This window comes from Podarcis cretensis, assembly GCF_951804945.1.
Source record: "Podarcis cretensis genome assembly, chromosome: 7".
Lineage (NCBI taxonomy): Eukaryota > Metazoa > Chordata > Lepidosauria > Squamata > Lacertidae > Podarcis > Podarcis cretensis.
In genome coordinates, this window is record NC_137176.1 from 48902463 (window position 1) to 48926686 (window position 24224).

At 43.1% G+C, this 24224-nt stretch overlaps 1 protein-coding gene across 1 annotated transcript in view; it reads right to left on the reverse strand.

Moving 5' to 3' along the window:
* Window positions 1-18643, reverse strand: part of KCTD1 (potassium channel tetramerization domain containing 1) — a 75853-nt gene extending 57210 nt beyond the window's left edge. The window contains exon 1 of the mRNA XM_079982700.1: window positions 18494-18643. Within this exon, the coding sequence (XP_079838826.1) occupies window positions 18494-18502 (9 nt within the window). The 5' untranslated portion in view covers window positions 18503-18643. The remainder of the gene's footprint in view (window positions 1-18493) is intronic.
* Window positions 18644-24224: the final 5581 nt, after the last annotated feature.

Genomic DNA, 24224 nt, shown 5'->3' on the forward strand with positions numbered 1-24224 from the left:
ATTATTTAGTGATGTTGTTGAAACTCCCTGTTGGAAATACACATTTTGCCAGCTTGTAATACTTGCCCAGAATACGAAGCAAGCATGACAGCCATGATATATGTTATCTGGCTTGGATTCTAATCTGATCCAGAGAAGAAAAAATATTTTTGTTGCAGCATTTTGTACCAACTGGAGATTCTGGCATCCCCACATGAAACATACTACAGTAGTTTAGTCTTGAAAGTAACTGAGGCTTATGTCACCATGGCCTGATCCGCCCTGTATTAAGGACAGGTGTGGCTGGTGTACCAGCCTAAGATACAAGCTGCCGCTTGAACATCTAATAGCAAAGCTGGCTCAGGGAGCACTTCTACTCGAGCATAAAACCTCAACCCAAACAGGCCAAAAATCTTATTATTTTATCCACATCTCTACTGACCAGACTTGTCTGCATTAAGTTTCAGTTTCATAGCTCATATTCAGTCCTCCACTGATCTTGGGCACTGGTTGAGAACTGCCACAGCCACAAGAATAAAAATTATGAATTAATCTTAAAAAGAGAAAAGAGCTTCCACAGCATATGTAGAATAAGAGAAAATGAGAGATGGAGCTGAACTTCCTCAGTGAACTCCAATCTCTGGTTGATCACCCCAGGAGTTCATGAAGATGTCAAACAGGGATAAAATTGGAATTTGCCCAGTACCATAAGCAGATAGCAGTACCTTCTGAGATCTCTCCTCCACAGAAGACAGCAAACACCATATATGGCATCTTCAAGGCCAACCCCAGATCAACAGACCAGGAGGTCTGGAATCAAAACCTCCCAGAGTTCCAGCAGAACTAACAAGGATGTATGCCATCTGTCTGGCACTCAATGTTGGTCATCAACCAAGGTGACCAAGGCAGTCTGGTTCTGGAACCAGATTGCAGAGGAGCCAGATTATCAGTTTCATACAGAAATATGTGGCCTCCTCCGGTTTAAAGTGTTATTCTGGATATGTGTGGTCAGTGTTCAGAACACTGGACACTGAAACCTAGCTTCTTTGTAGGCCCACACAGAATGTCTTAACCACTTACTCTCAATGGAACTCTTGTTAATTGCTGTGAAACAACATGAATGGCATATAAAGCCAGTTGATAAGTAGATGTATGTGCAGAAGTTACAGCTTCTAAGGGAATACGTGCATTAGCTTATGTGGACGGCGCAATCAGTGTGCACACAGCAACGTTACAAAGCTGAGAGAAATGCTGGAAAACGGACAAGCTTTTTCTTTTGACTTGCCAAGAAAGCTCTTAAATACTGAACCTATTTCAAATTGAGCTGGGGGGAGTTTGCCCATCACTCATTTGGCTATTACTGTTTAGAAACCTCAGATCTACACTAAACAAAATGCCTTAGTTTTTATGGGGGGGAGGGACACACAGGAATTTGAAAACTTCCATGTGGTGCAAGGCCTTTAGGTCCGACTCCCTGTTCAGCAAGTGGTAAAGATCACTGGATAGTTGAGAGGCAAGACCCAGCCTAGTCTATCTCACATATGTTGCTCTGAATACTTTGGGGGAAGAGTCAGGGAGAAATGTAGTTGGGGGGGGGGGGGAGAGGGAGAGGGAGAGGATTTGGGGGCTGCAATCCAGCCTGGAGATTTCCAAGAAGCAGGCAGAGCTAGGTGCTAGATTGCAGCTATTTAAAACAACCTATTCAATTCCCATAGTAATATTAATTAAAAACTGACAGTGTAAGCTTATGCAAAATGCTCTTAATAAATTATCTAAGGTTTGCTTACTCAGAGGACACACCTTCCTCTTTCCCCTGATTTATGATAGTAATTGTGTTGTAACCTCGCTTCTATGTCTTTTGGGTTATGACTTAATTCATTTTTGTTAAATATTCTTATCCACATTTGTCTTTGTTAATTGGTTAGTTATTTTGCAATGTAATTACGTGCACTTTCATAAAATAAAAATATTAATTAAAAGAGGCAGAAGCATAATCTAGCCCAAGATAATTTCATTGATTTCAATAGGAGCATTAAGCATATGCTTAAATGCAGGGCTGGTGTGCCCATTAGGCAAGGTGAGGTAACTGCCTTGGGCAACAGGATCCAGCCTCTGAGGAATGCTTGACTCACTGCCACTGCTGCAGTGGCAGTGGCAGCTGCAGCACTCTCCTTGGAGACTGGATCTGCTGCCTCCCCTACAATGCTGCCTCCTCAAATATGAGGCACTGCTGCCCTCCTCCCTCCTAGAAAGGAAATGGCAGGGCCTGCCCTCTTGGGTCCCCCAGTGTCTGCCCCCATCCTGATGCTGTTGAAAATTAACAGAGGTTGCAATCCCATGCCCTCTTACATGAAAGTATGCCTCATTGGACATAATGGGACTTACTTGTTGCTCAGTTTGAGTTGCAAGTATGTGAGAGATGGAACCAATCACATGATCCCATTTCTCCTTACATGAACCGGGCTTGAACCTCTGACTTTTAGATTTCCTGTTAAAACTAAGGAACAGGTTTATTTACTTCAAATGAATTGAGAGCAACATAGAATGTCAGGCAATACTTCAAAGGGCAAAAGGTAAAACTGCCTGTCTTCCTAGCTTGCAGAAGCCAGTGTCTACAGAAGATGGCAAGGGTCCTTTAATAAGACAGTCCTCTCACGCAGGGAGGCAGAGCCCACCACACTTGAGGTCCAGGGTCAGCCTACATAAGGCTCAGTGGGCTCTAGCTTACCACGGGTGTAATTTCTCTTGTAGCTGTCTTGGGCCCCTTGGAGCTGTCCAGGGTGCTGTACATTCTCTGCTTGACGTGAACTTGTGACTGGACATTCCCTGCTTCCCCTATGAACATCAGGTGCCTGTAGATATTCTGAAATTGTAGTTGATTATAGAGAAGGAGAACTATGTTCCTTGTGGAGAGACAAAATTTAGACAACTATCACTTTTCAGATGGCTGTTGGATTGTTATTACAGTATTTCATAGTACACGAAAGAGCAGATTTAAAAATAAACCACATTTTCACAGGCAGCATACAGAATACAAGGTGCTCATTTTGACCTTTAAAGCCCTAATGACCTGAAATCAGAATACTTCAATAATCACCTAAGAATTCTACGCTACATCTAAGGACAATATAGGCCCCTGCCATTAGGGGCAGACTTTGGTCTTTCAAATTTCAGTGGTGCCCTGTGCAAGGCCAAAATTCACTGCCCCATCTCTCACCTTCTGTTTGGTTCAATTCACTACATCACAATTGTGACACCCTGCAGCGCTCCCTAGGCTCAGTGACCAGCATGGTGGAACCAGTTGCTCTGCCCTAAATCTGCCTCTGCCTCCGTATGGTGGTGGTTGGTACCTGGGAGAAGGGCATGGGAGCATTTAGCCCTTTGAAGGACTTTATAGTGATTGGTACCTATGATCTGAATGCCCCTCTGTCCTGCCAATTGGTCCATCCAAATGTCGGGTAGAAGTTACTTCTGGCAGCATCTCAGCTGGCGGTGGTTAGCAGAAAACCCCCAACTCTGGTTAATTCAGGGGAGGGAAATGGGTCAGCACTGGATTCACTGCTTCTGTCACATGACCACAATGGGCCTGACAAGGCCTTTCTGCTGCTCGAGTCTGGAAGCGGGCATGGTAATGAAAAGCCCCTCCCCAAGCTGATGGAATTTGTGCTGTTCCATCAAGCCCCACTGCTGCCAGTCAGGGGTTAGCATTACACCCTTTTTCTATTTCCTAGACTTATTTCTGGCCTTTCTTCTCTTGCAAGTAGTCTTGGTCTACAGTTGGTCTGACACCATTTATTCAATCAAACAATGAGATCACTTTATATGTACATCATGTTTCCACAACAAAATAGTGCTGAGGGTGATTTGTAACAAACTAAATAACAGCAGTGAACAACAGGTATTCAATATTGGCTTCAGCCAAATTCAATTGGAGTTCTTGCAATAAATGTGTAGTACGACTGTAACAGTTTTCCTAAGCATATTAGGCTGTGATTATAGCCTTTTTATATGATACAACATGAGCTGAGCTCTATAATATTATCCCCTCCCCTCAAAAAACTTCTGCCACCTGGGGCACTTTCAAATGGGTGGGTTTCAAATGGGTGCTGATGATGAATACAGCCCTAGCCTTAGTACTCAACATCTCCAGTTAAACAATATCAGGGTTGGGGGAAAACAAAGAGTTGGTTTTAAAAATTTGGCTATGATTAACTGGAAAAAATAGAGAGAAAAACTTTCTTAAGTGAAAGGGTAGCTTAATCACAACATTGCAATGGAATAACTGACAATCTACTGATTTATTATATTTGCAAATAATTTTTAAAATAAATAAATTAAGGAATCTTTTGTTGATTTGGATGTTTATGCCCTTAACTCTTGCGAAAACCTTGATGTCTATCTATTAAGTATCTACTATTTTACAGGTCTGGGTACATATTAAATGATGATGAGATGAGGTGTGGACCTTTTCCTTGCACTGTAGAAGACAATTTCATCCACTCACAACACTCTGTATTTATTCAAAAATGAAAGGCACACAAGATTGTGATCAAAATTAGTTTGCATTGTTCTGCTCACTTTTTCCTCTGGCCCCACCAACTACTGGCATGAGGTGCCTCAGAAATTGCCCAGGAGGGAATGCAGTCCTCAGGCTGAAAAAGTTCCCCTCCTTGTCTTAGCTAATACTTGTGAAGAACTAATGAACCAGCTTCTATCAATTTTCTAGTTTGCTCTCTAGAACACAAAGCCTACTTGGCCTACATTTCTTCACCTTTCACATCTACAGTGAACAATGCTTTGTGCAGCTTTTCAAGAATAAACATTCTTAGTAAAACCAAAACCCAGCTTAGTTTCTTAAACTGCAAGTGTACGTGTATTCTTGTTTTGCTTTGCTGAAACCATGTTAACCTACCTACTCATTTTGTACAATCATCTTCTCCGCTTTTCCTAAAGAAACCCACTTTTCAAACCCAGACACTACAGTGGTACCTCAGGATGCGAACAGGATCCGTTCCAGAGCCCCGTTTGCATCCTGAATAGAACGTAAGACGCGTCTGCATGTCTCGTGGCTTCCGTGCATGCGCGTGATGTCGTTTTGACCATCTGTGAATGCGCAAGCGGTGAAACCCGGAAGTAACGCACTCCGTTACTTCTGGATTGCCATGGAGTGCAACCCGAAAATACTTATCCTGAAGCATATTTATCCCGAGGTATGACTGTATAATGAATTGTATCTCCTTGTTTCATATCTTCTAAAGTGGATTGCTTGAAATGTCTAAAGATTTTCCTGGCTCCCCCCCTTTTTTCCCCTTTTCAGACTAGTCTCACCAAGGCTAGAATTCAATTTCCTGAAGGTTACTTGCTCCCTTCCGTTTATTTTATTTATTTATTTTGCTCTTGCCTTCCTGCTGCATTGTTGGTTCAGGAGTACGCATACCTTCTGCAACTCATTATGCCAGTACTTAAATAGTCCCATGCTGAGTTGAAGGAGTTTAATTTCCTCCCTTGCTTCTTCCCTGCCCCCAAGTTCAAAGCAGTTGTTGGACTATTTTTATTTTTATTTTTGGGTGACTCTACTATACCCAAATGCAGCAACTTATATCCCTCTCTAACTCATTTTTTTTAAAAAAGTCTTATGTGGTGCGGTCGTTGCTGTTTGCATATGTATATTTATTTATTCAACAAAATGTATATACCCCTTGATTGTAATAAAATCTCTAAGCGGTTTTCAAGAAATGCTTTGAAACCCCCCCCCCAACTCCTTTAATTTTGGATCTATCCAAAGGCCTCACAGGTTTAGGCATGTTAGAAAGCAGTTACATTTACAAAGCATTTCTGTGCATGTTTACCAAAGAGTGAGCATCGCTGTGTTCAGTGCAGCTTGCTCCCATATAAGCAACTTATGACATAAGCTTTCATGAAGAGCCAGCTCTACAATTAGGGAGAGTGAAAGAACTGCCTCAGGCAGCCAATTTTGGATTTTAAGAAAGGGCAGTAATAGTTTGTTGCTGTCGCACTGTTACTCCCAGGGAGAGCTGCTTGTGAAATTCTGTCCCTCAAGATGCCAAAAGATGTGGTTGGTGTTGGGTATCACACACCTTGACTTGCAGGGCTGAGGGATGGAAAAATTTAACACTCCAGCTCAGGCAGCAAAATGTTCTGGGCTGGCCCTGCTGATGCAGTGCATTAAATCTTATTCTCGGTTGACAGGCATATAGGAGGTAACATATTCCGAAACTAAATAGAAAAGAAAGGGGGAACACTTTGAAAGTCCAGAAAAAAGGACAAAACAAATGGGGAAAAGGAAGGGTGATGGGATGGAAGAATAGGGTCATTTCAAGAGACTTCGGGGGTTCTGTAAAATGAAATCAGGGGTTACATGAGATCCTGGGCCACAGGTTATGCACCTCTACTCCTCACACAAAAATAGACAGCTGCCACCCCATTGCCAGTCCCCTCCTTTGTCTTTGGAACTGACAGTTGGGTTTGGGAATTGCTGATCCCTGTTCTAGCACCGCTGATCTCAAGTATGACTTATTAGCTTAATTGAAGATGGCACTACTCTAGGTCACTCAAAACTAGGTTATTCCTCAAAAAACCTCATATGGTATACATTAGTTACTTAAGCAAGCAGCTACTTGCAAAGCATTTTGGTGAATCAATTCTCAGTGTGACGGCCATCAGTGAGAGGGGTTCAAGCAGATAGAGATGGATGCATTCTTATTGGACTACAAGCTAAGAGGTCTTTGTTCTGGAGACTAAAGACTGACAGTCAGCATTACCAAAGGGGACAGTTTAGCCCCAAGACCTGTGGGACCGTCAAATCAGTGCTTAAGCTGAGGGTGTATGTACAGCATGTCTCAAAGGACACATCAGTTACACACTGCCTGCAATGCCAAAGCAAGTTACCAGGATCAAGGTGCCAATCTGAATTTCTTTCCCATCAGTTACAATTCTGAATATCTTAAAAAACAACAACACACACACACACCAAAAGTTCAATGGGTATTTCAACAACATTCCATCAGACCAATATTGCAATTTTGAGCAATATTTCAGTGCAAATACTTCTTAGGATGCCACGTGATCCCTCTCACAAGCAATGTGCATCACTATTTTCTCCAACTGGTACAAAACAGTGTAAAGTGATCCTGACACTGCATCTCCTTCAGAGATGGCCAAAAAACCCACAAGATTGTTAGACCAGCTGAGGGGCTTTAGGATCTGGCAAGGGCCCTTGCCATACCAGTAGGACACTCTTACAGATATACGGATATGTTGGTGAAGTTTCTTCAGTACACCCAAGGAATGGCTGAAATGGGGTGGGGGTGAGTCATGTGTAGGAAGTGGACAGCATGATGGGAAAGATGTGTGATGCCTTCACTGTTGGTACAACTTTCCACCAGCCACAAATCTGGACCAAATATTTTCCCTCCCATTCACTTCAATGGGATTTAAAAAATGATAAAAATAAATAGCTGGCCCACCAGAACTGGCAAAAATGGGTGGGAATTGGTTCCACGGGCTGCTCTGAGGGAAACTGCTTGGATTCTAAGTCTGCTAGTGGACAGAGTATGGTATGGGTGTGTGTGTCTTAGACTCCTTCCTGAAAGGCTGCCTGAGATCTCTAGAGAGCTGCATACTTGCTGCCTGTTCTGTTGGGGATCATTTTTTTGGGGTACTGTGGAACCACTGTGAATATTGTGCCAGGGTACGGCCACCTCCCAGCAGGATAGGATTGCTCTGTTAAGTGCTTGGGTTTCTAAAGTAAAAGGCATAACCTGCCATCTGCAATCACAGAAGTACCAAAGCAGTACCAAAAAACCTTAAATAATTTATGCAAGTAGGTAACATATTATTAATTATTATTATTATTATTATTATTATTATTATTATTTATTGGTATTATTGGTATTTCAATTTATATCTCATCCTTCCTGCCAAAGGAGCCAGAGCAGCAAACACCACATTCTCTCAGCCTATCTCAAGTTAGACAGGAACAATTTCAGCCATCAAATGCCTGGGAAAAGAGGAATGTTTTAACATTCGTCCTGAAAATCAGTATGGAGGGAGGCAGACCCACCTCACTAGAAAGGACATTCCACAAGCAGAGGATGCAAAACTGTATTCAAATGGCAAACATTACGTGTGTACATCACAATGTACTTTTTTTTTGGAGTAAAAGTAATTTTATGCCTTATCACTCACAAGAAAACTAACCCTTGATTGCATGTTTAAAAGACATTAAACTGATCTGAAAGAGAATTGCATCTGCAATGACCAACATCACTCCTCCAATTTCAGTGAAGGAGGACGTCTAACTTAATGTTGGGAAACCGCTGGTAAATATGTGTGTGACCACTCCTTGAGTGGAAAAGCAAATCGAGTCCACTGCCAGAGTTATGAAATAGTCACACAGTCACCTAAGGTGCAAGATGGCCAAAGAGTCCTGTTTGTAAACTGAAAATCTGAGGGGAATCCATTCATTTGCAGTGACTGCTTTATCCTGCAGCAACATCACCTGTAGCGGAAAGAACTCCTGAGTGGCAGGATTTGTCAAAATGCCAGGAGGGAAGTGATAAGGGAATCTAAACTCCTCTTGGCCTCAAATGCTCAACAACTCAGTCAAATTGCCTCTTCTTAGGACTGCTTCATACTTTGCATTCTTACTGTGTGCCTCTTTCACACACAGTAGGACTATACTGTGTAGTATAAAGGCATATAAGGTAGCTTGGTGGCAATTTCAGGTATACATGCAGATCAGAACATTCATGGCTTCTGCAGGTGTTGTGTGAAGTGACTCTCAGAATCTCAGAGGGCAGAGTTGAATAAAACAGGAACACTTTGAATACTAGAAATGCTATTTGTAAATACTAAGTGCTTCACATGTGTTCAGTAATCCAACATTTCTAGAATACAAGCCTGTATTATACCCATAATGCAGATTTGACTAAGTATGGGGTAAGGCTAAGAGAACAGTGGAATGCTTAAAGCCACTGAGTTCATGAATGAGATCTGAATTCTTAAATATTCTTTTTTTCTTCATTCCTTTCCTTCTCCCTTTCCCTGCAAAAGCAAGCAAGATGTGATCTAATATGCTTTAATTTGAAAGCCCACATTTCATTTACACAATCATGGAAAAAGTTATGCTTTAAAGTAGGGGATTTGATTCTATGATCCACTGAATCCCTACCAGTTTGCAGGTTTCTAATTCTTGGTCTGCCTGGCTGAGATGCAGCAGAAATGCCTACCTCAAAGATAGACAGCCCTCTGTTTCATGCTCTAGTGTTACAACAAATGGCTTATTGCCAATGGATTTATTTTCTATCATCTACAGAAAATGGTAATATGAAATCTCTTTTTTAACGTCATTACATGAGTTCATGGAATAGGTACCAAGTAGGGAACCAGACATAAAAGCTACAACTTTGAAAAGGGCACCCCCATCTGTTTTGGGTCTGGGGGTACATTTGAAAAATCTAAGAAACTGCCACAGTCACACAAAAAAACCTTTTCACAAAAGAAAAATGGGTGGTGCTCAAACAGACTAAACATCCCTAAAAAAAACTTATCTTGCAAAATAAGCACAATAAAAAGGAGGCAATACAACCCCAAAGAGCAAAAACAGGCAAGACACTGCCCAACAACATTTCCAAGCAACAAGAAAGCTGAAAAAACACCTCCAAATGGAAAAACACCCAAGGAGCTCCCCAAAGCAGGCAAAACACCCACTCACAAACAACAAAAAGCAGGCAACCCATAAAGGATCTCCCTTCAAACACAAAACACCCCCACTTCCCCGGCAGTGGCTAGGTCTCCCGCTTCCATGAGGAGTGGAAAGCCAGGCACCAGCCTCTAGGAGTCCAGAGGCATTCTGGGGAATGGGCAGAGGGCAGGGCAGCTGCATTTCTAGCCATTCTTACCACTGGCACGTGGCAGGCACCAAAAGGGGTGTCTAGTAGTATCGTGCCATCAGTAGGCACATTGGAGACCCTAGTCCTGGCATAGGCAAACTCGGCCCTCCAGGTGTTTTGGGACTGCAACTCCCATCATCCCTACCTAACGGGACCAGTGGTCAGGGGTGATGGGAATCGTAGTCTCAAAACATCTGGAGGGCCGAGTTTGCCTATGCCTGAGCTAGTCTAAGAATTTGGTGATGCAGTCCAATAACATTTAGTAATTATTGTTTCCCAGTGGATTGCATCTTTTGTTTTCAATAGATACATTTGTATACGAAACAAGAGGAAATGCTATTAAAAGCCACAATCTTGTCTTCAGTGAGTCCATGGATCCACAATATATGTATTAGTGCTTTAATAAGCATTTTGGATCAATGGTGTAACAGATGAATTCAACAGGACAGCTGAATAAAAGAGAGGAAGAACTGCATGCTGATCTTAAGAACAATTAAAATTCAGGCTAGTTAATTCAGACATGTTTCATATTAACATATAGTATTATGCAAAACATATGAGCAGCATTTCATAAAAAAAGACTTAAGATTTCCAAAACCAATGCAAGTTTCTATTACTCCTCAATCTTTTGCTCCTTAAGAGTAAAGGTGGGTGGCTCTGTCTTTGTGCATACCGAACGTAAACTGACAAAGTTAGAATAAAGTGTGCATTTTAGATTAATTTCTTCCAAACAGGCAAAATGAGATTATAGTCTATGAAAAGTAGGACAAGGGAATAATGCATTTTAATAGAGTAAGGCAAATTAATTCTCGGTGTATTAGCAACTGTGTTATATTAGCAACTGAATGAGACACAGAATGTGAAGAGAAACTGCTGCCCAGTGTGTGATAGAAAGAAGTCATACCCAAACACTTTAAAAATTCTGTTTCTCTACAAAAACAATGACACTGCCCCCTCCCCCGCCGGAAGGTAATCCAATTTGGTGCTATAAAAGCAACAAGAAAGTCCATCCAAAATAGTAACAGCAGCCATCTTACGAGGGAATTTTCTTCTGACTGACAGATTTCTCCCCTCAAAAGCGAGGTGGAATTGAACACATTGCAAAAAAAGCACTGTTGATATAGGAGAAGAGAACATTTCTCTCGCTTCTAATTTAGTTGCACTTGAAAAAAACTTTTAATAGCTTTGGAAATTTTAAACAGGTGCATATCTCAAGGACTTTACTATACGTATGCATTGAAGGTGTTTTGCAGTCCAGACCAGCAAGGCCAGGTTGATATAATATGGCATCACTTGTAACTGTGAAAGTTTCTCCTGTTAAAATTTGTCAATCTATGAAGAACCACTGGCTCTTTCCCTTCAGATTTCATTGTCATGGAAATCAACTTAATTCCAACCACAAATGTACATGAAGCTCTTTCTTTTGAAAAGGAAGTTTCCCCCTCTTACATTCTTTCTTGTACATAATAGTCGTAGAAGTTTTCCATCTTATATGTGGATACTGTTAATGAATGGGAGCCTTCATTGTATCAAACTGCTGCTTTCCAAGATATCTACACTGAAACAGAATGTTTCAGTCATGCAGAGGCTTTTCCCATTGAGATTTTATTCAACGTGCTGCTGCTATCAAGGGCCAGGAGGCACATAGCCCCATCTCACGTGTGGAATGTATGTATAGAAAGGGCTGTCATGAACACTATTACCATCTGTTATTGAAGTTGCTGTTAAGGCGAGAAAGAGGGGCAGATTGTGAAGTTGACAATCTTACCAGTGACTGAATTGTAATCCTGGTATTGTATGACCATAGAATCCAAGCCCATAAGCTCTTGATAAAGGTAAAGGGACCCCTGACCGTTAAGTCCAGTCGCGAATGACTCTGGGGTTGCGGCACTCATCTCGCTTTACTGGCCAAGGGAGCCGGCGTTTGTCTGCAGACAGCTTCCGGGTCATGTGGCCAGCATGACAAATCTGCTTCTGAGGAATCAGAGCAGCACACAGAAACACCGTTTATCTTCCTGCCAGAGTGGTACCTATTTATCTACTTGCACTTTGATGTGATTTCAAACTGCTAGGTTGGCAGGAGCAGGGACCGAGCAATGGGAGCTCACCCCGTCGCAGGGATTCGAACCGCCGACCTTCTGATCAGCAAGCCCTAGGCTCTGTGGTTTAAGCTCTTGATAAATGCATCTATTTGCCACTCTTTGTCAGAGCATTGACATTAGTTTATCCGAGTAGGACCTTACCACCCTTTCAGTTGATCTGGAATGATTGCCACCCCTTTGGTTCCATATTGACTAGTGTTAACCAGAATTAGTATCACTACTTCGTTGCACATATACAGTGAAGAAAAATAAATAAACCTCCCCATTACCTATCTTCAAGTTTAATGGAAATACATTCCTTTTGTATACACAAAAAGATGCTAAACCCTTGTTAAGGGATAGCTGGATCAATGCTGATTGATTTGTCAGTATGCATACTATGATACCCTGAACACCCAATATTAACTCAGAAGAGTTATTCCTAGCAATTTGTTTGCAACAGATCCCTTCTTTCTTTTTTTAAAAAGTGCTATATTTCATGATTATGTTTGTGCACTGAATCGATAACTGTAGGTGTGATTCTCCACCCACTAATTTATATAAAAAAAGCACTGGCAATGGTATTATTTTAGATTGCAGTCCTAGCTGGCAATGCTCAAACTCAGATTAGAAAGAACTGTAAACACAGATATATCTTAGCTACAAGAGAGACCTCTAGTGTGTGCTAGAACATTTTGTGTTGTGCTTGAGGCATAATTAATACACCAAAATCACTGCAGTCGTTTTGAATATGTGATATTAAATTTCAGTAAGTGTCTCTCAGAGTGAATTAGTTTTAACTGTCCTCCTAAGTGTGCGTTTTAACTCAATTGGAATCAGTTTTTTGAAGCTGAGTGGAAACTGGGCAAAAAGGAACTTGCCTTCATTTCCAAAGCTTCTGCATTATGTCTGATCAGTTTCAGTGATTCGATTTTATAGCTGAATGATCAAAAGGTCACCAGCATTCTAATTCTTGTGTACAAACCTTTACATCCAGGATCACAAAGCATTTGCCTAACAGTTTCTTGTATGCCTGCCAGATCAAAATGTCAAAAATAAATCAAATTACAAAGCTATAGTATTTATTCCAGAGTGCTTTGGAGTAGGGTTTGAAACAAGTAGCCTCTTTAGGCTGCAATCTGATAGATACTTACCTGGGAGTTTGCTCCATCTAATTTAATGGGACTTACTTCTGAGTAGACATATATAGAATTGTACTAGTGCCAGTAAATAGCATGCGGTTTCTAAAATTAAAGAGGCAGTGACTGGAAGTTAGTTTTCTGCTCCAAATTTCAAACATTTTAAGGCTGGCTGTTAGAAATGTATACAGTATTCAGAAACCATCCTCGTCCTTTCCTCTAATTGCAAATTCAGGTGCCAAGAGCCTATCAGTTCAGAAGCAAAATGGGGCCATCCAAAAATAATGGAATGGGTTCTTACATATTAATGGGACTTCCCAGGCAAGTGTGAACATTACAATAAAAATAATATTTTATAAGTGGTTCAACAAGCACCTATGAGGGGCCATGACTTACAGATTGTTAATGGCACTTGAACATTAACAAAGGATGCTGAAAGGCACCCTAAGTGGGGGAATTTTTCATTCCAGGAGCCACATTCCCTTTTAAGCAACTTCATGGGGGCCACAAACCAGTGGTAGGTGGAGCCAGAAGCAAAATGAGAAAATCAATAAAGACTAATTTTACCTTTTTACAATACTGTGGGCTAGTTTCTTCACATTCACACATTCGTCTCTAACCTCCATCCAGGTGAGCAAGGAGCATTATTATATTTCAAGGACACTTCCAGCCAGGCAAAAGCACTCAAAGGAAGGTGCAAAGCAGGACAGGTGAGGCGTTAGTTTGGGAGGGTGTGTCTTACAGGCCAGAAAGGGAGGTCTAAAGAGCTGCATCTGGCTACCAGGTCTGAGGTTTTCTACACTTGGCTTAAGGTAACCAGGCAGATTGTGTGAGGCTGCAATGCTAATTTAGCAGGCCTCACTGAATTCAACAGGACATACTTCTGTGAAGACATGGGGTTGTATTCAAGTAATGTTTACTCACAATAGACCCATTGAAATTAATGGGCATAAGTTAGTTATGGTATTGGTTTCAAAGGGTCTATTCTGAGTGAAAGTTGAACACAAACCATGGTTGAGTCTATGAATTAAGACTATGGCTGAGAGCATTTAAGATATCAAGTTAGTGTCTAAACAACTTTACAGAATTCCTACAGCAGACTCTCTGGAGTCCCGAAAAGGAGTACACGTTAGGGGCTGTGGATACACTGCAACATTGTGGTCCTGTGTAAGAAAATTATAAGTATTTGAACAATGTTTTCAGCTGTGCAGTGTGCTTTAACAAGCATTATTCCAAAGTAATCTATGCAACATTCCTGTAAGGTAGTATTATTGCCCCAAATTGCAGGGGTGAGAAGGAAGCAAGGCTGGGAGGGTATGACTTGCCTACAGCCTCCTGGAGAGTTCGTGAAAGCCATGAGATTTGAACCAGGGATAGTTCAGTTGCATAGCCACTAGGCTTCTCATACTATTCCAGCAATTGATCTTGCCCAGACAATTGGGGGGGGGGGTGAGTGGAGAAAATCCTGACCCAGATTAAATGGCATTTGCTCACCAATGTTTTAAAGTAAAATAAGAGACATCTGTCACTTGCTCTAGCTTATGAACCAATACTTCATCTCAACACAGACAAACTTAACATACAGTTAAGTTAGGAATAGAGATTAATGGCCTATAATCAAGCACTGTTACAAATGGCAGAACTAAGCTGAGCTTCTTATAGGGCAAACCTACCCATTTCCTATTGAATTTAGTGAGGCTTAGGTAAAGGGACCCCTGACCATTAGGTCCAGTTGTGACTGACTCTGGGGTTGCGGCGCTCATCTCGCTTTATTGGCTGAGGGAGCTGGCGTACAGCTTCCAGGTTATGTGGCCAGCATGACTAAGCCACTTCTGGTGAACCGGAGCAGCGCACGGAAACACCGTTTACCTTCCCGCCGGAGCGGTACCTATTTATCTACTTGCACTTTGATGTGCTTTCGAACTGCTAGGTTGGCAGGAGCTGGGACCGAGCAACGCGAGCTCACCCCGTCATGGGGATTCGAACCGCGACCTTCTGATCAGCAAGCCCTAGGCTCTATGGTTTAACCCACAGCGCCACCCACGTTCCTCTTTATTGAGGCTTACTTCAAAGTAAATGGGGCCAGGATCGCAGCTTTAGTAGAGTAGCAGTCACAGTTTGAGTCCAAGCACATTTTCTCAGAAGTAGTTCCCACTAAGCTTAATAGGGATTACTTTCAAGTAGGTTTGCAACTTTAAATTAATTGTGCAGCTGAAAGTTACTCCATCATACACGGCATGGATAAGAGTAATATTGACAAATGCTTGTTATTCATTTATGAAAAAGCTTAGTTGTGGCACATTAAGAAATCCCCTTTTCTTTTCCTCCCCCACACCATGTTTTGTTTGTTTTTCCACTTTCAAAGTAGGAGGACTCTTAAGGAGTCTAACTGCTGAGAAGGTAAAAGCCATTTTCCTCATTTTTAATTTGCTCAAACAATCCAAGCATGCTTGGTACCCAGAGGGTATGCTCAAATAAACTTGTATGTGTCTGCCAGCTTCGTTGATTGAAACCAGAAGGCGAACATTTCTTAGAGAATGGTGATGTTAAAACTGTTCTCTTTCTTTCAACAGAAAAGGAGAAGCTAATGGGGGAAAAAGTCAAACAAGCAAAGTCTTATTTGAAAGTAGCTGGTTTGCATACATTCAGAGGAGAGAGTGTGTGTTACAGAGCATTTCAGCTATACCAGTATTTACATCAATTAACTTCTTGGCAACTGTGCTGAGCTGCTGAGAGCAATGAGAAGCCAGTGCCAGGAGACAGAACAGGGGTAGTGAACCATTTTCAGCCTGAGGGCCATATTTCCTTCTGGGCAACCTTCTCAGGGCCACATGTCAGCAACGGGCAGAACAAGAGAACAAAGTGGGGAGAGCAATGGACGTAAGGTTTGCCTTTTGCACAGTAGGCAAATTTATACACCCTCAGATATCTCTCTCCCTTATCCATTCAAGTAAGGGGCATTATAAGCATTCAAGGACATATTCCAACTAGGCAAAACACTCTGGATGCAAAGCAAATCCAGAGAGGAGTGTGGTTCTGAGGGCTGGATACAGAAGCTTGAAAAGCTGCATTTGACCTCTGGGCTTGAGGTTCTCTGTCCCTGGGATGTGGGATGCTCTGTTTACTTTTTACTATTCTACTTTCTCCATCCAACAACCTGCATTTTCAATTTGAGGGCCTGCAAACCTCAAATCAGATGAGACCAGCTTGATCCCTCTAGGCATTATTTGAGACACGGCAAAGCGTCATGGGGCACATGCCTCAAATTGCATGGTGCCTCACCTGTACCCCTAAATCCTACCTGCAACCTCACATTTCTGGTGTTACTCTGTGGTGAGATAAGAACACAGGAAGAGTCCTGCTGCATCAGGTGAAAGACCAATCTGGCCCTAACATCAGGGAGTGGCAGTGGATGGCAGAGCTTTCTCTGTGCATATGCCCCCTCTGGCTTAGGACCTAAGGTAGCCTGCTGTCCTCAGAGGCAGTGGAGGATCCTGTCTCATTACCAGATTTCAGGGAACAGTCAGCTGCCACTCCAGCTGCCTCTTGTAAAGGGGATGGCTTCTTGTCCTTTGCATCAGGTAGCAAAATACCTCAGGCGGGCCCTACACATCTGTTCTCACAGTGGCTAACCACATGGGAAGCCTGCCAACAGGACATGAGCACAAACAAGACTCCAGGTCGGTGGGGACAACTCTGCATATGCTCAGCATCCTTCTACTACCACTTCACCTAGCCTGGCTCACAAACAGCTGAACTTTTGAACACCTTTACTTGGGTGTATTCATCCCTGAAGTCCAATGGAAGTTGCTTCCTATTCATTCCTGTTGGAATCACCAACTTGGGGCTAGACGAGCACCCAAGGACCCTGTCACAGTGCCGAAGTCCAGCTTCTTTAAGGCCCCGTCGAGTTCCACCCACTCATTTCAGGAATGAGAGTTTAGTGTTTTTTGGACAGTCTCGGCCTCGCATATTCTGCAGAGACGCCTTAGTCCTGTTGGCTAGGGATGATGGGAGTTGTAGTCCCAAAACATCTGGAGGGCCGAGTTTGCCTATGCCTGCCTTAGAGAGCGAGGAGAACAGGGCAACAACCCATTACTAGCTGCAGGACCCGGCAGCGAAGCCGCTCGAGTATTTCAGCATTTGGGAAAACAGGCGCACGGTCTCCAAGGCGAGGCTCTGGTCCTTTAAGGCCAGACAACGGCAGCCCTACAACGGGCGCGAGCACCAAGGCGCCCGCCGGCGCTTGGCGGCAACTGGCCAGGGGAGGGCGACTGCGAGCAGCCCACCAGGGGGGAAGCGGCGGCGCGGGCGAATTGGCGCCTTTCAGGATCCCGCGCGGGGAGCAGCAGGCGCCTCAGTGGTCCCTCCAAGGCGGCCGGCGTATGCGCGAACTCTTCAGCCGTTACGAGCTAGTTCTCAGTAGCCTAAAAGTGGCGGACATTGCCGCTTCAAACTCTGAAGAGTCACCGGAAGGGACGCGGCGGGCGGGTGTGTTTGTGGAGGGGGGGAGGGAGAAGGGGGCGGGGCCAGAGGCTAGGGCGGGGCCAGCGCCCTCCCGCTCGCTCGTGCGTCGGCGCGCCCCCGCCAGCCCGCCCACTGGGGAAGGTGCCTCTTTCTGCAACAGGGAGAGCGAACGACCCCGGGGGCAAAAGCGGAGCCCGGGCGCGCGCGCGCCCTCACACAAATAATGGCGTCTCTCTCTCGCGCAGCCAGCGGGGTTGGGGGGGGGGCGCAGAGCGAGAGGCGCCGAACAATACACGAACCCAGGCTCCGCTCGCGACCCCGCTTTCCCCACCCTCTTCGGGAACAAATGAATGTGGGAGGCGAGGCGCGAAGAGAGAGAAAGAGAAGCGAAGACAACCTCCAGCCCGCCGGCGGGGGGAAACAAATACTGTAGCGTCGTGGGGCCCATTGGCGGGCGCGCGGCAGCCTGGCTAATTGCGAAAGCGGCAGCTCATGGCGGCGCAGCGCGGCGGGGTGGATTGGCTGCACCCTTTGGAAAGGGGCGGCGAGGAGGGACGGGGGGGGGGGGAGAGAAGGAGGGATCGCTTCCAAATCAGTAGCCGCTTGGACGCTGCGCGCTCGGTCGGCGAGGAGGTTGCGCGCAAAGCTTGGTTCGAGAGCCTTTGCCAGGAGGAACGTTCCGGTTGCAGCCCAGCCCGCCCTCCCTCCTTCCTTTCCCTCGCCTTGCAAACTCGAGTCACCCCAGTTGCAGGGAGATGGGAGATTTGCCAGCGCCCGTGCATCGCCTTGTCTGGGCTCCTCCGAGTGTGCCGCGCTCTCGCCCATTGCCTGGCACATGCGTAAAAGCGAGTTGCGCCCAGAGTCCCAGCCATCCCCTCCTTAGCAAATAATAACAAACCCAGTCAGATCTTACCTGAAACATTGAAGCCGGAAAGTGTTCGTGTATCTCTCTCTTTTCTCCCCCCCAAGTCCCTTTCTCTTTCTTGCTCCCACTCTCTCTTTTTTGCCTCCCCACTTCCGATTTTTCTCTCTCCCAGCAGCGATCTGCTCTCTTCGCTATACCAGAGAGAAATGCAATAGCTTGGCTAAGGTAGACAGAACAAAATACAGAGAATAGTTGCTCCAGGGGCTTTGAAACCCCTCAAGGCAAGGATCAGGATACAATTAGCTCATGTCTCTACCTCCAGTCTAAATCAATCTCCAAAATAAAAGTTAAATTAAATTAACCGATCACACGGGCATAAAATTGATCTCCTTCGAAACGTTCATACAAATATATATCTATATAGCATGTAATTTTTTTCCAGATTTTTTTTTTTGGTGGAAAAAACAGTCTCATTCCAGCCTCCAACTTGCTTTTTACTCTCCTCTTGCACAGAAAAGCTGATTTTAATCGTTGTGATTAGTTTTGATGTAACGTTTCCGCAGGCGATTTCTGCAAATGGATGGCGTGTTTCTTTGCCAGAAGAGGGAAAAGCAGCAGATGATGATAATTATAAGGATTGTTGGTTGTTTCCTTTTCCTTTTAAAAAATGGTATTCAGATCTGCCTCTACACTTTCCATAGTTGACCTGACATTGTCGTTGCACTAAGGTCGCCCAACTTGTTGATTAGGATGCCCTCCTGATCCGTTCTGAGCGAGGGCTACGTGATAATTTGGCAAGGGAGCCAACACATTTTCTGTTCCTTTGGCTATATAACTTCCCAAATGACGTGTATAAAAATAAGCACATGGAGTCTGCTTTGCCCCAATCAAGTCTGAATCAGTGCCTGGGGGTGATACACAAACTCATTTCAAATGTTCAACCATGCAGAATTGCAAAAAGATTGAAGGAGTTCCACAGCATTTTTTATTTTATTTTAAAACAGCAAAATTAAAAGAAAACAAAAATCCCTGTAAACCTACCCAGGAATTTACCACGGAGGATCATGTGACCCTGTCCACAATTGTGGCTAACTTTCCTGTGTGCACCAAAGCTACTAGACCAGTATGTTTGTAACTGCTTTCTGTCTCAGGAGCCTCCACTTATTGCTCGGGAGTAACCCTATTAATCTCAGTAGGACTACTCCAGTGCTAATAGTTTTAAGGTGTTTTGACAAGAGAGACTTGCAGGTCTGTAGGTGAATGTTAAACACACAGTGGCTGGAATATACATCTTTGATTAAAAATGGTTCTCAGCCGCATTCTGTCCTACATTAACAGCATTCACATGTGGCACAAATAAATGTGAAAATGGACTCTGTGCTGTTTTCACACATCACAGGGGAAAATGGATGCTAGTCTTTTCACAGCCTGTTGATCACATGCCTTCAGTAATGTCTGAAAGAGAAAATTGTGTTATGTGGTCTTGGGAAACATTTACCTTGTCATGAGACACCAGGGTGCATGTTCCCTGCTTGTTTTCATACATTCTTCTCCCCCTCAACTATTACAGGAGATGAGTGATCAACAACAAGTTTTCAAAATGGTTGGACCTGTCCCCCCAGCCTCAATAATGTGTTAACCTGCTCCACTGATGGTGCTGTCCAACAAACTAGTGAAGTTAAAGTATGAGTAATTAAGATGAATGGGTCCATAACTGCATTTACTTAGAATTTCATATAATTAATTTCATTGGAATTTTCTCATAGTATGCTTAGGGCTTTGTTTTAAAATAATGAGATTAAGAGTTGGAGCAGGAATCCTGAATCAAGCGCCATATGTTTATAATCTGAAGCTGAGAGGGACCTGGGAGATCCACATTCAAATCCTTATTGAGCTCACTGGATGACATTGGGCCAGTCTTCATCTCCTACCTCACAGGTGGTTGTGAGGGTAAAATGGGGGACGAGGAACCACGTAGGTCACCCTGATGCCTTGGAGGAAAGATGGGGTATAAATGTAATAATAAACAACAATACAATAAATTCACATCACCAACTCCATTTGAACAATACTGGTGTTAAAGCGGACAATTCACATATACCCTTTTACCATCCTCTATTGATATTTATGTTTTTAAAATAATCCTAATCTATTTGTGTATACAGTGGTACCTCAGGTTAAGTACTTAATTTGTTCCGGAAGTCCGTATTTAACCTGAAACTGTTCTTAACCTGAAGCACCACTTTAGCCTCCTGCTGCTGCCGTGCCGCCGGAGCACAATTTCTGTTCTAATCCTGAAGCAAAGTTCTTAACCCGAGGTAATTTTTCTGGGTTAGCGGAGTCTGTAACTTGAAGTGTATGTAACCTGAAGCATATGTAACCCGAGATACCACTGTATTGTTTTCCGTACCATTTTATACAATGTATGCATGCTGACACAACGAATGGGGCCATATTAAACTTTGATACAATGTGAAATTTGACCAAATCCAAAACCCACAGCATGTAAGAATTGCAATTTACTTTTGCTTTTTCAACAGCCTCTCTTTGTAAGAAATCCACACAAAAGCTGCTATTTCTTGTAACACGGACCAGCTTTCAGCAGCAGAGTTGCTCACCAAAATATGCAGAAAAGAATTAGGGAGAGGATTTACTGTATTCCCATTCAAAGCAATTGAGTGGCAAATTCCATTGTAAGGAGAGGGCTGTTGCAGCTCAGTGGCACATGCCTTATATGCAAAGGTCCCAGGTTTAACCCTCAGGATCTCCAGGGAGGACTAGGAAAGAAAGAGCCTTGCCTGAAGCTCTGCAGAGCTGCTGCCAACCTGCGGACAGTACTAAGCTAGAGGACCAAGGGGCTGACTTACTGCCAGGCATCTTCTTTTGTAACCAGCAGCACTTGGAAGCAGAAATGTTTTGGATCTATTATGAGCCGGTACTTATCACCCTGATGGTGGTCCCAAGACTTTCTTTTTCAAAGGATTCTTCTGTATCAGCTTGTCGGGTTTGCTAAGATCACCTGATGAGGCCCTTTTTTATTGTGCCATGACCTGTAGAAATCCATTTGGTGGCAACCAGGGAGAGTGTCTTTCAGGTAGCTCTTTAACTTCTCTCATATTAAGCCAGGTGCCAACACTGATTGCATTTCTGTGTTTGTGAATTTATTCTCACCTTTGTTGGACATTGAGACCACTTGACTCTAATAGCAGCTTTGATCTAATGTTAGCCGCTTCTTTATTTTTACTGTAAGATGTGATTTTAATTACATGAAAGGCTGTATGGAAATAGTTTTAATAAATATGTTTTTGGTGTTTTTTTTTAAAACAATTGGTTGGGTACCTGGAGTGCTTCTTGAGTAGACAGGACGTGTTGCTGAAGAGTGAAGTGGTTCACTTTTGGCCACTTTGTACCTCAGTGCTTTCACCTTATTACTTTCTCAGGTTGTTGCAGGTACACATTCTATTCAGGTGACTCACTGGAACTACATTATATTACATTTTATTTAAAATTATCTTGGTAGGCGGAGGAACACTTTTTTTATATAAACTTTGATTGTGCTTGTGCAGAATCAGATTGTGATGGAAAGTGAAGAGTGGCTTTAATGAGTTCTGACTGAGAGGGGTATTCAGATTTTGAGCTTTTGCTCAAACTTCATATGTTTATAATTAGCTCCTGGAAAACTAAGACAGCTGCCTCCCCTCCCCCCCCCATGCCTTAATATCATTGTCAATGCTAACATTCAGGAAAATGGCAGATTTTTGAAAAAGAAAATAGTCCAAGGGATGCAGATCACAGAAGTCCACTTATTGAAGGGTGTTTTGAATTATCTCTAAGCCTTTTAGCAAGCAAGAGGACCAGTTATTTTTTGCGTATTTGCTAGCTGTACCCTAACATATTGGACATCTCAGGATGACGTAAAGCATGTAAGTTTAAAGCAAATTTAAACATAAGTTACGCACAATGCAATCAAATAGAGTCATACAATCCAGGACCAGTAAAGAGAGTAAAACATAATACCAACCACCAGTGCTTTTATTTCTAGAAAAATAGGTGTTGGTACTCAACCATGAAGTTGTTATCGTAAGTACTACCCTTTTTAACAACAACAACAAAAAAGATGCCAGTACTGCATACCCCGGAGTACCCTTGGGGAAAAAAGCACTGCCAACCACAGTCAAATACCCTAAATGCAGAGACTTAAAACAACTTCATGAGGGCTCCAATAAAAAGCAGAGGTAATAATATTAATGTTAATCATTAAATTATGTTAAGAGGTGTTAACAAGTACTGTGAAAATAAAAGTCTTTGTCACGAAAAGCACATTAGTGTAAGCACTGGGCCAGTCTCTCTAGGTTGCATTGTGCAATTGGGGAGGGGGGCCATCTCTGAAAAGGCCCTGTCATAGGCACACTGTGGTTAAAATGGGATGGAGAGGCTTCTGAAAAGTCTTTTGTTTTGGGTAGATACTTGTGGGAAGAGGTGTCCCATTAGATCCCAAGCCAAACCAGCACTTTGGGCCCAGATTCAGATCAGAAGCCAAAAAAAGAACTGTCATAATGCATTCATAATGGCAGTTCAGACTCATGCTCCCATATTCTGCACCAGCTGAAGTGCCCAGATCAAAGGTTATATCCTGAAGGAGAAGCCCCACCTGATCTGCTAAATTTCAAACTGTGCTTCACTCCTTTGATTATAAGAGGGAATCTTAAAAAGCTGTGCTTTTCACATGGAATTTGCTGACAACGGAATCCCTCCAGAGTGCATGAAGGCTGCCAAATTTCAGGCAGAGCCACTGAGGGGTTTTCAATCAGGTGATCTTTCAATTTTATTTCATTTCCCTAATTTAGTCTTTATCTGTCTGAATTGGATGGTGTGGTCACCCCTTCAAAGGGACCAAACCCTGCCAATTTTCAGAAAGACAGTTACAGCTGTTCTTCTGCAAAGGCAGATTTTACTGTTTTGGGATGGAAAGACAGAAATCAGGTTTCCCTCCCCTAGTTTTTGTACGCAATCTGTTTGAAAAGCAGGAGCGTGGGGTAAGAAAACTGCCAAAGCTCAGACAAAGCTCAGGACTTGGTGATGTTACCTTAGCTATAATAATAATAAAACCCTGGGGGAAATCACAATATTTTTCTTGGTGCTCCCTGCCCCCTTTCCCCAAACTGGAAGTACCCTCTGTGAAAACAAAGAGCACAAGCGAGCTGTGATTTCAATTGTCTCCTAGGACTCCACTCTCACAGTCAAAATTTTGAGGAGAATGACAACTCACATGAAGAACAACTCTGATTATTTAGTTCAACATTCCCAACACTGTAATTGGAATAGCACTGGAAAATAATTTGTTGTGATTAAAAGTTAGACTTGTAGGTCAAAATGAAAGATTCCCTTCCAACTTCTCCCTCTCTCAAGCCCTGGTCATTTCCCATGTCATTTCCCTTGCTTTTTTCCCTCAGGAAAAAAATTTGCTGTGAAGTTTTTTGGAAAGCCAAAACCACAGAGCCACTTGGCAGCTTAGGGAGACCCTCTTCCTCCCTGAGACACCTTGTCAACCATGAGATGCAGCTCAGAAATGCAAGTACCTGGGTCACCTTATAATTTGGCGTGTGCACCACTGCACACACCAGTAAACATTTCATGGCATTTTTCTATCACATTAGGAGCTGGGGAAGATGTTGCTCCATCTTTTCAAGTACATTTTAAATACTTTTAAGTAAATGTAAGCAAATTATCTAAGGTAATATTAAAACAGCTGATTGGAAGGCACTTCTGCCTGGCCCTC